Genomic DNA, 17,012 nt, shown 5'->3' on the forward strand with positions numbered 1-17,012 from the left:
AAAAACAATTAAGAGATTTATTAGGAAAAGTCACTTGACAAATAGGTCGGAATATATAAGTGAACTGTGAAGTTTTTAATATAAGAGAGCGAGATAGAGCATTGGTGGGTCCATTCCGACTTATTTTAAGGGTACGCCAAGGTTTAAGGGTACGCCAAGGTACCCAGCGTCTGTCCACCAGGAGATGCGTCTGCAAGCGAACGTCTGTCTTGGCTATATAAAGGTTGATGTTCCCCAACCAGGGTTATGCCATGTAAAAAAATCCAATGAAACGATCAATAAAGCCTTGGAAACGCTCTATAAGTCGCTCATTATACCTATCCTGATATATGGCGCGGAAACATGGACGATGACCAATAATGATGAGCACTCCTTAGGAGCTTTCGAGAGAAAAGTCCTCCGATAGATTTATGGCCCGCTGCGCGTAGCGTAGATGAGTACCGGATTGGTTGGAATGAGGAGCTGTATGAGCTCTTCGGTGATTTTATGCGGCGCATAAAAATACAGCGGTTGCGCTGGCTTGGACATATCGCCCGAATGGAAGAAAACACTCAGCACGAAAATTGTACGACACGGTAGCCACAGGCGGCCGGCGAAGAAAAGGACGACCGAAACTCAGGTGGAAGGAAGCTTGAAATCCCAAACTGGCGTTGTCATGCGAAATGCAGAGACGACTGGCAAAGGCTTATGGCCACGGCCAAAACCGACTCCCGGAGGAGGTCAAGTCGTAAAGCATAGATTGCCTGCCTTACTCTCACTAATGAGCTGACTTATTTGGGTGACATAAATAACTTAATATCATAGAATAACTGTAAATACAACTGAATTGAAATGTAAGATTCTAAGATCCTCTGTAGTGTTTTCATGAATATTAGATCAAAGAAATAACAATATGACTGGAACTTGAAGTGTAAAATGACCGGCTTTTTCAAGGTCTATAACACATGTTCCAAAACATACAATCCAAAAACAAATATGATAGACTTAAAACTAAAAAGCAAACTATCTGTAAAGATTCATCCAAAACCATCACTCTATGGATACCTACTCAACCAAATGACGTCACTTTAGCGAATGACACTACAGTTATTTAAAATTATTATTCTTTGATGATTAACTTGCCCTCAACTTTATATTAGATATCTTCATATTTACATATAATAAACTAAATATAGTTCATAAAAGCACCCATGCTTGAAGTTCAAAACTAAGCGCTAATAGCACATAACCACTGCACAAGATAACCCATAGTACTTATTTAACACACCACCCGTGACCATAAGACCAAACATAATTCATGTTATGTGAACTAAATTAACGTTAAACACTTGGAGCGTGACAAAAATGCTAAAAGCCATTCTGTAGCAAATGAGCAGTAAATCATGTATGCTGCGATAATAACTCTTTCAAGACTTGGTAAAATAAAAAATATTAAAAATAAAAAAAAGCAAAAAAGAAAAATAATTAAAAAATAAATAAAATTCAAAAACAAAATAAATAAAATAAAAAAATCAAATACAATTTAAAAGTCAAGTAACGAAAATACAAAAAAAAGAAAATGAAAAACAAAAAACAAATTTAAAATGTGTTTAATTTCAATGAGCTTGGCATCGCTGCAATGCCTCCACAACAAACAATAGACGCTCACCACCAGCCAAGGCCAGAAGTTCAAAGACCATACAGCAAACAAATTGCACACACATATATTCATAAATACATGTGAGTATATATTAATTCATTCATATGTACAATTGTAGCTATTAAAAATATAAATTCTATGCATTTGTGTCTGTTTGTCTGTGTACGAAAAGCTGAAAATACTAAAAAAAATCGCTAAACCAAGAATGGTTTTATGCAAATTGGATAACGAAACTCCAACTTTGACTTTGAATTTTTCTGCACCTCAGCTAACGAGCGTTTGGAGTAAAATTGTTTATATGTCTGAGTTTATCTATTTAAGCTGTGCAAATACATAAGTAAATATTAAAATGCATATTGAAATTTCAATAACAGTAGAACCATATGTGGGCATTTCCAAATGATCAGAAGTAGATATTTGTTATATAGATATATCTGAACTCTAGTTGATTCAAAATTATACATTTTATAAAAAGTTAATTAAGTAATTAATTAAATAATAAATAAATAAGTAATTTATTAATTTTTAAAATAAATTAGTAAATTCTGTTAGTATATTATAACTTTTAAAATTATGTAGCTATTTATACCAGTTAAAAAATTGAAAATTAATTAATACATAATTAAGCAATTACATAATTAATTTTGATGAAATTTATTAATTACATGTAAAATTTTAACAAACACCAATAATTCATTAAGTACAATTAATACTTGTATTTGAAAAAATATGCTTATTAATTTGTACGTAATTAAGTATAATTAATTTAATTGTAATTAAAATTAAAATTAAGTTAATTTAGTTAAACAATGTTAAATTTTTTTATAATTTTCATTAATAAAATAAAAGTTTTATGATAAATTATAGATATAAATTAAATAATTATTTTCAAAATTATTATTTTTTAAATTAAAGTATTTAAATTAAAAGTAATTAAATGTTAAAATACTAAATTATTTAATTATTATTAATCATTTGTAATTAATTATTTTTTTTTCATTAAATTTATGTAATTCAAATATACCTTGCCCAAGAAATAGATCTAAGTTCAAGAAATTTTAATGAAGTAATTAAATAATTAAAGGTACTTCTAATAATTAAAATAATTAATTATTCAAATATCTAATTTATTTTAATTAATTCTATAACTTTGTAATGGATTATGCAATTAATTAATTAAAAAATGTATTAATTAAATAATAATTATTTTAATTAATCATAAAAACATATGATTTAATTAAAATCTAAATATTTAGTTAATTTAATTAATTAATTAATTAATTTCAAAATTATTATTATATTTTAATTACGAACTCAATTACATATTTAAATTAAAAGTAATTAAATATTAAAATAACGTTATATTAATTATAACTAATTTCCTTTGTAATTAATTTATAATTTTCACTCAATTTATGTAATTTAAATCTAAACTCCCCAATGTTTATTTAATTAACTAATTATGAAATATTTAATTATTTTCAAAATTATTTATTTAATTACATTTTTAAATTAAAAGTAATGAAATATTTAAATAATTATTTATTTCAATTATTAGTAAATAATTTTGTAACAAATTACAATCATTTCAATTAAATTTATGTAATTTAAAGCTACTTTCCTCGATGCAACAACAGACTTGAAATAAATATGTACTCTAACACCACTTGAGTAATTGACTTTCAACTTCACATTTTCAGTTCCTGATATTTTCTAAAGCAATTATTGCAATCATGCATTCATAACTAGAAATAAACACTGGAAAGTTTTAAAAACTCATATAAGGAAATATTTGCGTTTCGCAAAGCATAACCAAAAGCTAATCAAACACTTATTGGTATAAGTGATAAATAAATTTGAGAAAAACCGATGACTAATAAGTACATTGACTAATTGGACAAGTATTCGAGTATATGAGATATATTCATATTTGGAAATATTTTATTATCAAGCTATTTCCCAGTTACCAAATAAAGAATATAGATTGAACATTATGATCCCCGGAACTATGTCTATATCTGAAACCGGTTAATTATATTGACTTAAATTGGACTCACTCGATCAGTGGAGACTACATTGAAAACAATTAAAATTTGTATTCCAGGATAATTTTACTGAACCTATAATTTCTTCTCCAATTTTTTATACGAGTTTATATTTTTTATACCAGTTGTTGGCTTGGATTCACTCTCTCGGTGGAAACCACATTACAAATAATTAAAATGTTTATTGAATTAATTCCAGGATAATTTTACTGAATCTGAAATTCCATCCCTAACTATTATACCAGTTTATACTGTTTATACCAGTTGTTGGCTTGGATTAACTCGCACAGTGGAAACGACATTAAAAATAATTAAAATGCTTTTTGGATTAATTTCAATATAATTTTACTGAACCTGTAATTCCATCTCTAATATAATATACTAGTTTATACTTTTTATACAGTTGTTTGTTCGATTCACTCTACTCCAATATTTCGTTAATATATAGCTATGTATGTAGTAGTTCTACTACTAGAGTTTTAATTTCAAACAGACTCCCTTAATGGTTTTATAAGCCAGATTAAAAAATTATATATGTAATCAATATTATTTCCAAATAAACTTTTCATTCAAATTTTTGCTTTCCTTCCATTTTAATATATTTTGAATGACCAGTTAACCGCATAACATAAGGTAATTGACAACAAATTGAGTGAAACTGAATGAACGGCAACTGTCAAATCAGCGAAACAATATTGCATGCAAGTCAGAATCGTGTGTAATTAATATGTATTTATATAAATTTTTAAACATCTGTGAGTATATGAATATATAATTTACAAACACTGCATTTAGTTCTACACGAGTCGGTTTCTAGATGCTAAAAATAAATTGCTGCTGCTGTTGTTGTTTTTTAACCACTTTTGTTTAATTTATTTTTATTTTATTTTCAGTTTTTATTTAATTTTTTTCTTACACAATCGTAGTTGATAGCAATCACTTTTCACACCACTGACCTTTATTGAAGTTCGAGACTTCAACCAGGATTCAATGAAATTGAATGTTTCGCTGTCGTATTTACTTATCGCTTTAATAGTTGTTGGTAATTGTTTGTTGTAATATAACAGTATTGTTAGCAATATTGTTAACATAACAGTTGTTGGGCAAACAAAAAAATATGACAAGTCGACATTTATATTTTTTTATATTTTTGTTGAAATTTTAAACCGGTAATAAAAATATGTGAAGTATATATTTATATTGACTTTTTGTATAAAACTTTATTGTTGTATTTTAACGAGCTTACATTTAAATATTTTTAACTTTACTGTAAATGTTTAATGTAAAACACATGGTCACACCTTTTGAGTATTTCACACCATTACTTTTGGTTTAGAGAGGCACTTGAGCTGAGGTCTGTACTACTTTTAAGGTAATGCCCAATGGTATAAAAGAAAAATATAGTAATAAAACTATGTTTTGGTACAAAGCATATATTTGCAATTAAAGTCTAAGCTAAAATATATATTATCATTGCATGATAAAAACATTAGATCGTTTAGAATAGTTTCAGTAACCAAAAACTAGCCACAATGCAATTCCACCAGCTTATATGTACCATATAACATCTTAAAGCAACTCAATCTCAATCATCTGAAATTTACTCCCATCACAAATTACAGAAACGTTTGAAGGAACGAAGGGAAACACCCTCTATACCGCTCTCTAATGGACCTAGTTTGGGAAATAGTGAAGCAGGGTAATTATACAAGATTTCTATCCCTCTTTCTCTCTTTTTCTGGAACCAAATTAGGAATCCGTTAATCAAGTTAAATCAGAGTCCTTTCTCGAGCAACTCAAGATTTCTATCTCTATCACTCACTATCACTTTCCTCTCTCTATTTGCCTCGAAGATTGAATTGGATATAATTGAAATAGAATTATTTTCAAAGCAACTCAAGGTCACTCTGTCTCCCTTTTTCTTCGACAGCTCGCTTTAAGATATCAAAAACGATATCTAAGATATATTTTTGTGACTTTTTTTTGTGATGACTTGAATGAGAATGAGGAACTATTTATTGTTAATTGTCCGTTGTAAATATAAAATAATAAAACTCAAAATAGGGAAGTAATGATGAAAAGCCACTTAATCTCCCATTTCCGGGCTCATATTTGTCAAAGCAAAAACGGAAAGGGTTCCGAAATAGACAAAAAGTGACATACATAGTATATAAGGTCCCAGACCGTGTCCAGGATATTTAAGAAAGAAGTATTAGATACCGAGAAGACCTAATAGCCTCTTCACACAGGAACTAATTGATCAATTAACCGGCCTTTTCTCGATTAAAACGCTGATTTAGATCAATTTACCATACAAAATAAAAATATAAATTAATTTTTAATTGAATTTTAATCGACTTCAAAATGAAATGCAACTCTGCGAAAAATACCGCATTTATAATTATATATACGATCTTTGTCTGCGAAATGTTGTTCACGCTACACGACGGTAGACGACGCTGCAGGAAATAAATAAAAAATTATGAAACTTACGAACTTCTTATGAAAAGCAAAAACAGAAATGTATAACAGCTGATCGATTATCGAGTAGCCGGTAGTGTGAAGCGCAAAAAATTGGTTTCTCATTCAAAATTTTAATTGATCAATTATTTAGGCTGTGTGAAAAGGCTATATGGGACATTAAGAATCAATGTTTGTATAAAACAAATTTAACACTTAAGTCAACTACCTTACCTAATAAAAATTTTAATTTCTATCATTTAATTTTTGAAGAAACATTATAAAAAATGTATACAAAGGTTTAAAAAATACGCAATTAATTGCAAAAGGAGCTTAAGTGATTGTAACCTCAAAACCACACCATTGTATGGTTGATATTTCAAAAACTAGATTGACAATAAACAATAAAGCATGTTTGATTTACTCACTTCAGCAAATAACAAACAAAAAATGCATTTGATAATAATAAAAAACGAATTTGCAAACAAAAACATGCTTAATGTGGGTAAACTTGTGCAAAAACCAGCCACTACTTGCTTCATCAAATTACAGACCTTAACCCATTAACGGCACACAAATATAACATGCAAATATCGATTTTTTGCCGTCAAATTAATTTACTCAATTGACGATAGTGCGGCGAATTTGCTGCTGTTGTTGTTGTTATGTTTAAATTAGTTTTGTAAGCGCAACCGTCAATTTCTATTTGTTGCGCCGTCACATATCTCAATGTAAGTGTGTAGAGTTGTGTGCGTGTTTGTTTTGTGCTTATATCAGTTTAAAGCAGCGCTGCAGCGTACGGTGTTGTATTGAAGTGTATGGATTACCGCATTTTATATTGCTTTGTGGTCGTCGCACATTTGCCGTCTCGTTTTTGGCGGCAGCGGCTGGTATGCGCATGCGCAAGACACTTTTTTCACTACTCAATTTTTTTTTGTTTTTTTTTTTTTGTTTTTGTTTGCTGAAGCCCATTTTCGCAAAAGGCACATAGTTAACTGATGGCTCGCCTGCATATTCAATTTATTTTTTTGTGTTTTGTGTTTTCTTTTTCACTTTTCACTTTTTTTTCATTTTGCTTTAGGTTGTTTTACTTCACTTTTTCAGCCTTTCGAAAATATGTATTTGATTACACATTCGTAACCAAAATTTGATTACATCATTTACCGGTTGCACCTTTGCTTTGAAATTTGCTTGGGCTATTTGTGCGGATATGCAATTATATACCAACAAGTGGGTAACGGGTGGGACGTGTGGAAGTTTTAGTATATACGAGGGCTGCCATATATATTTTTGGCCTTGGCAACACTAAGTATTAGCATTCGATATTGCATGAACACCTGGCCGTAAAAAAGGTTTGTTCTCGTTGGATCCCGCACAATTTGACAATCGCTCAAAAAAAGGCTTAAAGAAAGAGCTTCGAAAATTGGTTTGAGCGCATGCAAAAGTGTATAAATTTTGATGGAGAATATTTTAAAAAACAATAAAACCATTTTCGTTGATAAATATTCCTATTTTCATTATTAGGCCAGAAATATATATAGCAGCCCTCGTATAAGAAAATTTTAAATAAATTTTCAATATTAATTTTGAAAAAATTAAATTAAAAAAATTTAAATAAAATTTTACAGAAATCATTGATATAAACAAGCTATTAGAACTCCAATGTCTTGAAATGAATTTAATGCCGCAATATTTTATATAACACCCTGTATTGACATGTTTTGATTTGGAATATCCCACACTTTTTCGTCAGTTTATCACTCAGCATGTGAATTTTTTTTTTTAATTTTCTGCAAATATTTTGGGTAATTAAGAAATTTTAATGTACTTCATGATTTATATTTCCCGCGATAAACCATTTAAAACTTGTTTTTAGTCAGAGGATTGAAATTTGATTTCTTAAAACTATCAAAAGTTAAGTTTCAATCAAAGTGCCAACTGTTTGCGAAGTCAATAACGGTAACACTGTAAATTAGTTAATGGAAAATACGGGTTTTAATTTAAATGAATTAAACGAGTACATAATTCCCAAAAAGTAATTAAAACATAAAGTCAAAGCTTAAGATTTCATAAAATTAATCAGATTGAGTATACAGTGCTATATATTTACGTAAATAAAAGACCTCTGACAGCATTTGTAACTGGTGTTTTTAGACGTGTGGTTTAAAATGAGGCAATACTGTTTTCGGAGTAGGTCTTATTGACAGCTTTTACTTGATTTATAATCGGTTCGATTTTACATTTCATAATTAACGGTCTTACTACGGACCATCGTTTGTTTAGACTAGAACTTAACGATCCTGACAGGTCTGAGTCGCTGAAATAACACCCCTTAGTCGGATCCGAAAATACGAGTCAATCCCGGTATCACGTAGAACCGGCTGTTGTGGAGATTGAACCAACGTTTGTTGTTGACCCCAGTTACTGCAAAAAGTGAGAGAAAATTGGGAATACTGGTCTAAAAAAATCTTTTTCTAATAAAGCTTCCAAGATAATCGGACTTTTCTTTCCAGAATAAATTACAGAAAAAATTGAGTGGACGAAGAGAAAAACCGTCTGTACCGGTCTCTAATGATCCAATTGTAATACATGGGGAAACAGCGTCATTTCTCGAGCAACATAGGATTTCTATTACTATGTTCCCTCTCTCCCTCCTACTCTTATTAATTTCCTCGTACGAAGAATGGGCTAAACCTAGTTGGAGCAAGATTATTTTCAGAGTTTTCAAATGTTGTTCAAAGGTTCATATCTCAGAGTAACCAAAGGCGATTTCAGTGTAAAAGCTCCCATTCTATACTCCCAGTTTATTAATTTCAAATATACAAGTTTTAAGATAACACTCATGTCTATACATTATCTATTGAACCTCGAAATTAAGGATGAAATTAAGGTGTTGTTCTGCCTACACATTATATCTCCCTTAAAGTCTCATAAATGTAGAAGTTCAACGAATTCCATATCAGTGTTTTCATTTTACATACAGTTAAAAGTTTCAAAGTATTATGTACCTAATAGTCAAATATTAAAACCACTAAAATTTGTATACTTAAAGCAAGACACACATGAGGCTTTTTTGAGCCCCATCCATAACATGCATAGCACCTTATACAGCACTAGCTTATATATTGCGCATTTCGCACAGGTATTAAATCTTTGTCATTTACTCATCTTTCTCCTGGAGTGACATGAACTTGCTTAGGTTCCCTTAATACCATCTGCAGACAGCAGACATTGTATCCGAAGCATAAGATTCCCCATTAATCATTCAGATCTGTTGATCTGCAGAGTCTAAGACCCTTTTCAATATCGTCGATAAAATCGAAATAGCATTTTTTGAATAACACCCACTAAGCATCTAAACCAAAATTGAAGTAATCCGTATATGTGGATTGATTGGTGCTAAAGAACTGTAGACTACAGTCGATCAGTCGATTGGACTGCCTCATTGCGATTTTAGTCTCTCCAGATTATTACTAGCTACTAGCAAATTAGAAAGCTAAAAATTTGTCAGTACTTTACATGTACAACGTATTTAGCAAAGTGCTGACTTTCCGCGCATTTTTTCACCTATAGATACTATCTACTTAACAATATATACCCATTTTATGCGCAAACTACTTTTCATCTGATACAATTTGGTATGCCAAATTATGGCGATAAACAAAAATTGTGCGCCATTATATGCCAAAACAGCATATCAAAGAAGCCAATAGAGAAAGGCCAAGAGTCGAAATATTTTTACGCTTCATTGCCTCGTTTTTCCGACAAAAACCAAAATTTTTACAACGATCGCTTGGCTTGACTTTTAATTTTGCCATTTTTATTAGTTCAAAAATGTGGTGACCCCTAAACTTTCACTATTAACAAGCGCAGAAAAGAAGTAGTGAAGAAGAAATTGGGAGAAAAAATTGTGAAAATATTACGTGAGTTCCCAAAGTCGCAGTTAAAGACAGAAAACAACAATTATAGCGCATCTGCAGCGATCTACAAATGCAGCAGCAAACCAACAACGCCAGAAACTAAATACAGGCCATTTTACCAACTTGGTGTCACGAAATTTTCGTGAAATGCTGTGCCCACAATGATTACAGTTAAACAACATCAACGAACAATGGTTATTGCAGTAACGGCGCGCATTGCAAACAAACCAGAGATCAAGACTGGGCTTGAGCTCCAAAGCTACAAGCCTCATGACACTACGCCCTACTGTGTCGCGTCCACCAAGCGCAAATTTCACAAGCGCCTACTGCCTTTGAGTTTCTGTTTTTGCTCTTCTTCTTTCTTTTAAAATAAATCAAGCCACTTTGGAATTTTTAAGATGTCGTGTGATCGTAACATCGTTAATTACCACAATATAATACATCTCTGTCTTTTGTTAGTAAACACTGAGCGTTTTCTCACGATCTTTTAACAACTTGTGTTTACAATCGATATTTGCAAAAACAAAGTTAAATGCACCCAAAAAGAAATGTACGAATATCAATAAGGTCAATTTTGAGGTTAAAAAATCGAAGAGCTTAGTATCAACTTTGAAAGCAGTGTTCCGGAATGTTAATCTTTGTTAAGTAAATGGTAACTCTTACGGTAAAGAACAGAAACTGATCACTCCCAGGTTATTTTCTTCAGCTCCCCGTTTCGTTTCTCTATAACATATCCATATAGACACCCATCAAGCCCCTGAGCCATATAGTATCTTACCTACAATTTCAAAGGTTTTAAAATAACTTACGGAACATCGGGTTCCCTTTATGAAAGGCATTAGGGTCAAGGTAATGATCAACAGCTACATAATTCTCAAAGCAATTCTTTTCCCGATTTCAAACCATATTTTTTTTGCGCTGAAGTCTCGCGACAATTGATCTAGATATCGATTTTGTAGGCCCTCTGCTAAGGTCCCGTATTTATATAACAGATCACTCATATGGTATTTAAAGTTTATAGATTTAACTGTATGCATTTTGGCTACACTCACTAAAGACGTTTGTCCCCTGACTTTTCTTGAAACTTGAACTATATATATAAAACCTTTTAGATCAAAATTTTCAGCAGTCCACTTCCACGATCACATATCGGGTCTAGTCTAAAATCGTTTGTCTTCGTTGTGGTTCCAAGCAGTGATCCAATAATCATTCAAAAATGAATAGATCCCATTTCAACAATAGAGTGGAGAGCTCATTTTCTAACTCTCTTGCAAAATTTGTCTCCCAACTCTTCTTTCAATTTCCTCACGGGTACCAACAACTGAAAACCCCGCTTGCGTTTCAACTGTCATTTCGTTTTATTACTTTTTTGAACTTGATTGAATATTGCGTGTTTTACTGTTGCACATCAGGTTGAATTACCGCTTTTACGCAAAGTTGTTTTACCAGTTTTTTGCCTCTTTTATATGTAGATATATAATTGATATTTGATTCCTAGCATTAACACATCATTCAACCGTTAAATTTCGTTTTCATTTCGATTTATTTCATAGTCTGTCGATATTATGCGACGTATTAAAGCTTTCTTTTTTGCATACCATATACTAGGTATGTGATTTCATTGATTTTACGCTTCAGCGGTTTAGTAATCGACTCTACTTGAACTCCAGCGCGATAGCGGTACTTTGGTTGTATTTTGAGTCACTGTTACGATAAAAGGCTTAGCGCTAAATTGATGGAAGTATTATCTCTCTGATAGCTGGATTAGTTGTTAGGAAATATCAAGGAAAAAGGAGAAGACAACGGTTTTTGAAAAGAAGTATTCGAAACCATTGTATCAATGAGTTCAAAAATAGTATTTTGTAGATCGGTTTGTCAACCAACTTTATGTGATCCAGTTTTGGATAAATATGCCTCTGGCTAAATTGAGGATCGGAAAACCTTTTGAAACACCCAATACCTTTACGAAAGGCCTTACATACGTTATTATTCAACTCATTGTGATTCAAATTGAATCCCAATAGATCCTAAGTCGTGGAAGATATTTCGTATTTTTTTTTGATATCGGAGAATAAAGGTAAAGTTCTAGAGTTTCGTCATTATTTAGTGATCTCTCCATTAGTAGTGAATTTGTCCTGAAGGAGTAGTTTATTAAGTGGATCTTGTGATTGGTAAGATCTGAGGTCTCCAGCATCCATGGTTTTAGACAGTATCATTTGTCAAACAAATACTTTTCACAAAAAACTAGAACACAGCTCATTTGTGACCTTAATAAATGGTATATATCTTTGACCTTATTGTTCTATTTGTATTATTTTATATTTTTACGTCAAATCAGATTAATATTTCCCTACTTTTGTTAACAACTTTTTTTCGCAAATAAACTCACGTATATTTAACAAATTAAGGTCAGATTATCGCAAAATTTCAATGGAAAGTTAAGCTTTATAGCTAAAAGAGTGAAACGTGACGAATTGCCATAAAAAATAATAAACAACAAAAAAAATAAATAAAAATAAACAAAAATCATTTCAGCATTTAGCACAAAATCTGTGCATTGTGGGCGCCCAAGCAGACCAAATAAGCTTATTATTATGCGTGGATAACTAGATTAACCAAAAACTGAGATATTTTTATCTAATTATTATTTTATGACAGCAAAATATTTGAATAAGCTTTTTTTACTTCCTTTTTATTGTACCTATAAGACCTTATTTTTTGCAACTTTTTTCTGTATTTTTGGCGATGAGTGGGTGTTTGGATACACATTTTTGGCGTTCATTATTTATTTTGCGCTTTTTAATTGTTGCGGCGTCGGAAACTGAGGTGCCGGCAAGCCATGAAGGTCAACTCTCATGAGACGTGACATTGAAATGAGGAATATAGCACACAGCAGTAACAGTTTATAGATTTGTATCTCGCAACAAACAGTGTCATTGTTATTATTATTTATTATTTACTTTTTGGCAGTTATTTTTGCACTTTTTTCTTATTTGTTTATGGTAATTACTCAAAATGAGGTGACTTGGATTTACTGATTTATCACGGAGCACCATTTGTTGGCATTTATTGTCGTACTTGTGAGTATGCTTTCGTTAACTGTAACAGTTTATGACGGTGAAGGTAATTTAACTGGGCTAAATATCAAAATAGAGAATTTTCAAATTGCAAAAAAAAATGTTCCGGTTTTTTTTAATTACAAAAACAATCAATCAATAGTTCTCCAAACTAAAAAAAAACTGTTTTAAAAAGTAAATACAAAAATAATATTTATTTTCCATATCTTGCCTTTATTTATAACTAAATTCTAATTTACGTAAAAATATTAAAAATATTTTTCAATACATATCTTTTCCGCGAAAAATGTTCATGATATATTCTACAAGCTTCGAAAATCCATTTACAATAAATCAATTCACACTTTAATAAGCGCCATGTTTAACAAGAAAAATTTATGAATATTCTAAAATCAATCGGCGCCACTAAACTGCAGTAAAAGGCTTAGCAAAAATACGCACTTTTCTACTATTAAGCTATGGAAGTTCTATGATTAGGTTGAATATATGTGACTAAAGTCGATACTTTACCAAGCATTAGCATACTCGCATAAATTTACATAAACATAACGCACAATCAACAAGAGTGAATGTGTTAAATGAATATGTAGGAAATACCCAGCTGATCAATGAATGGAGTGTGATTCTAAATAGTCGATGAACCCGGTAATTGGAATTTGAAACTCGATACTATACCAGGGATTCCTCAAAAATAGACTGAGCTCCAGAATGTTGGGATATAAAATAATATTTTTTTATAAACTCCCACCAACCTTTAAAACCCTTAATATGCTCCGAAGATCGAATGAGACGCAATGCTCCACCTAAGAGACAGTTCATACCTTGGAGTATTTTCATATTACCCTTAAACAAATCATTATTAGAAACTAAACTGAATATATGTGACTAAAGTCGATACTTTACTAAGTATTAGCATACTCGCATAAATTTACATAAACATAACGCACAATCAACAAGAGTGAATGTGTTAAATGAATATGTAGGAAATACCCAGCTGATCAATGAATGGAGTGTGATTCTAAATAGTCGATGAACCCGGTAATTGGAATTTGAAACTCGATACTATACCAGGGATTCCTCAAAAATAGACTGAGCTCCAGAATGTTGGGATATAAAATAATATTTTTTTATAAACTCCCACCAACCTTTAAAACCCTTAATATGCTCCGAAGATCGAATGAGACGCAATGCTCCACCTAAGAGACAGTTCATACCTTGGAGTATTTTCATATTACCCTTAAACAAATCATTATTAGAAACTAAACTGAGTTTTGAGAAGCCCTCTAGCTGCCTTCGAGAGAATATTACTCCCGACAGACACTCAATAGAGTGTGTAGAATGGTATTTTTATATAAACTCTCTCTCCCTCTAGAACCATTAATATACTCTGAAAACCTAATGAGACGTAATGCTCCGCCTAAGAGACAGTTCAAACCTAAAAAGCTCACAACAGAAACTTCCACAAATAAACCAAGAAGGGTGTGCATATATTATGTCAATTGTTGACCAGGAAGAAGATCTTGAGAATGTCAATTCAATTCGCATTCAATCCGAATTTCTTTTACATAAACCTTCTGAGACTTCTGTATTATCCCGAGAGAACTATAAAATCGCCTGTATTATTTCCTATAGCAGCTAACCTTAAATTTAGATAATATATAAGCAGATTGTTTTGAATCAATAATATTATATAGATGATCCAGGGATAATTACGGAATGAGTTCAACAATTGTGTTTCAACTAAGCTGATGGTATCTGAACAGAATTTCATTAGGAATTAATTAGTATTCACTAAAATTCAAAAAGGAGGAAAAATGAGCAGTGAGTTTCAAAGCGATCGGTACACCAGAATATTTTACTATCACCTAATATGGATCATTCACGTCTTGAACAAAGAAAAAATTTCAAATTTCACTGTCCTATCTCTTAGTTATATATGAAAATGTATATGAATTGATAATATCTTTCATAAAAACCAACAAGTAGACCTAGAGTGTTCCATAGCATATATATATCCAAAAAAATTAAAGAATTGGCTGAAGAAAATATTAAAGCCCAGCTCAGCCCACACCACACAATACATCATTTTTTTTTTGTTATTCAATATGAATTTAGTAACAAATATTTTTATAATTTTAAAATTTTTTTTCTAATAAAGTTCAAAATGTTTAATCCAAAAGATACTATTATCTTTGAGCACACACCAACTGTCGCGCAATCGCACTAAAGAAACAACAATTTCAAGTACATAAATAATACATATTAAATTACTTTAACTGTAATTGAATTAAAGCCACACGCACAGACACAAACATAAAAACACAGCGACAAAAAACAATGTCTCCGACTTACTCACCTTCGCCAATTTCAATATCCGCGTCGCTCTGTTGGAATTTGCCCGGTCCGGTGGTGGCGACTGCCGCTGCCGCCGACGCCTGATTTGTATCCGATTGTACGCCGCGTACACTGCCATAACCGTAAAAATCGCCGAACAACATCAAGGCTAACGCTGTGAAGATCATAATACGAAAACGCCAAGCGACATCCATATTTGTAAGCGTTTGTTGTTGTTGGTTGTTGGTGGTTAGGGTGAGGTGAATGTATGCAACAACGTATTTCTTGCACTTGCTACAACAATTTTTTACAACAACAACACTATAACTGTGTTGCAACTGCGATTTTTTCACACCAAACACTTGTCGGAATTGTTTGTAAATTAAATGTAAAAGAAGTAAAATTTATTTTTTGCTCAATTTTCTTTTCACTTCAAATTTTTACTATTGCAATTTTAGGTTAATTGCGCTTTTTGCTACTTCTGCTTCGTCTTCTTTTTTTGAACAACTTTGCAGACCAAATGTATGCGCTGGTGTTTTAGGTGTGCTGCACGATCACTCACGTGGCGGGTTAATGAATTCGATGAACCACTAAGTTACAGTTACAAATATACAGTTACAAATATACAGTTATTCATGTGGAAAATGGTAATGCGAATGAATATCTTTATTGTGTTGTTGCTTTTTATAATTTTTTTAATTTTTTCGGATTTATTATTGTATTGTTATTTTAACTGATTTCCACGCTGCGCACTAAAAAGGAAAGTTTTATTTATAAAAACTTTAATTTTTATAGCAAATTTCCAACTGACGTTTAATATTTGTTAAGTTTATTAGTTTAGTGTTTTTTCGTGGAAATTATCACTTTTTAGATTAAAAAAAAAAACAATAAAAATAATAGTTTTATTTGCTATTTAATTTAATTTTATTTTATTTTATTTTATTATATTTTATTTTATTTTATTTTATTTTATTTTATTTTATTTTATTATATTTTATTTTATTTTATTTTATTTTATTTTATTTTATTTTATTTTATTTTATTTTATTTTAATTTATTTTATTTCAGTTATTTAATTTTAATCTTTCTTTAATTACTAATATTATATTTTTCTGGGATTTTTTAAATATTTTTATCTAAAAATCACTTCAAACACACCCTGGACGTCTAACAAGCGCGCTGTTAAATTTCTAACTAAACTTAAAATCAACCAAAACGCTACATTAAAAGTTGGTGGCGCTGCCGCTGCTTGGCATAAACATTAATACAAACAAAAACTTCGCGAGAAACAGCTTATGACAATAAACAAATAAATTTTAAAGCGACTCAGCGCGCTCAGCCAGTCCGCTCTCTGGCTAGTACCGACAGGTAAACGTACAGGTGATCGAGCGCGCTTAAAACAGCTGATTCCACAACACTCAGCTGGATTCAAACTTTGCTCTCGAACAAACATGTCAACAACGCGCTCACACTCTCTTCCACTATTGCGCTCTCTCCTGTCAGTAGTTAAACCCCACTCAACTCAGATTTATGCTTG

General features: G+C 31.2%; 1 protein-coding gene across 1 annotated transcript in view; it reads right to left on the reverse strand.

Annotated features, from left to right (window-relative positions):
• Window positions 1–16,724, reverse strand: part of LOC105215407 (uncharacterized) — a 29,439-nt gene extending 12,715 nt beyond the window's left edge. The window contains exons 1-2 of the mRNA XM_029043351.2: window positions 16,634–16,724; window positions 15,498–16,227 (exon numbers count right to left, since the gene is read on the reverse strand). Of these exons, the coding sequence (XP_028899184.1) occupies window positions 15,498–15,690 (193 nt within the window). The 5' untranslated portion in view covers window positions 15,691–16,227; window positions 16,634–16,724. The remainder of the gene's footprint in view (window positions 1–15,497; window positions 16,228–16,633) is intronic.
• Window positions 16,725–17,012: the final 288 nt, after the last annotated feature.

Source organism: Zeugodacus cucurbitae, chromosome 4 (assembly GCF_028554725.1).
Source record: "Zeugodacus cucurbitae isolate PBARC_wt_2022May chromosome 4, idZeuCucr1.2, whole genome shotgun sequence".
Lineage (NCBI taxonomy): Eukaryota > Metazoa > Arthropoda > Insecta > Diptera > Tephritidae > Zeugodacus > Zeugodacus cucurbitae.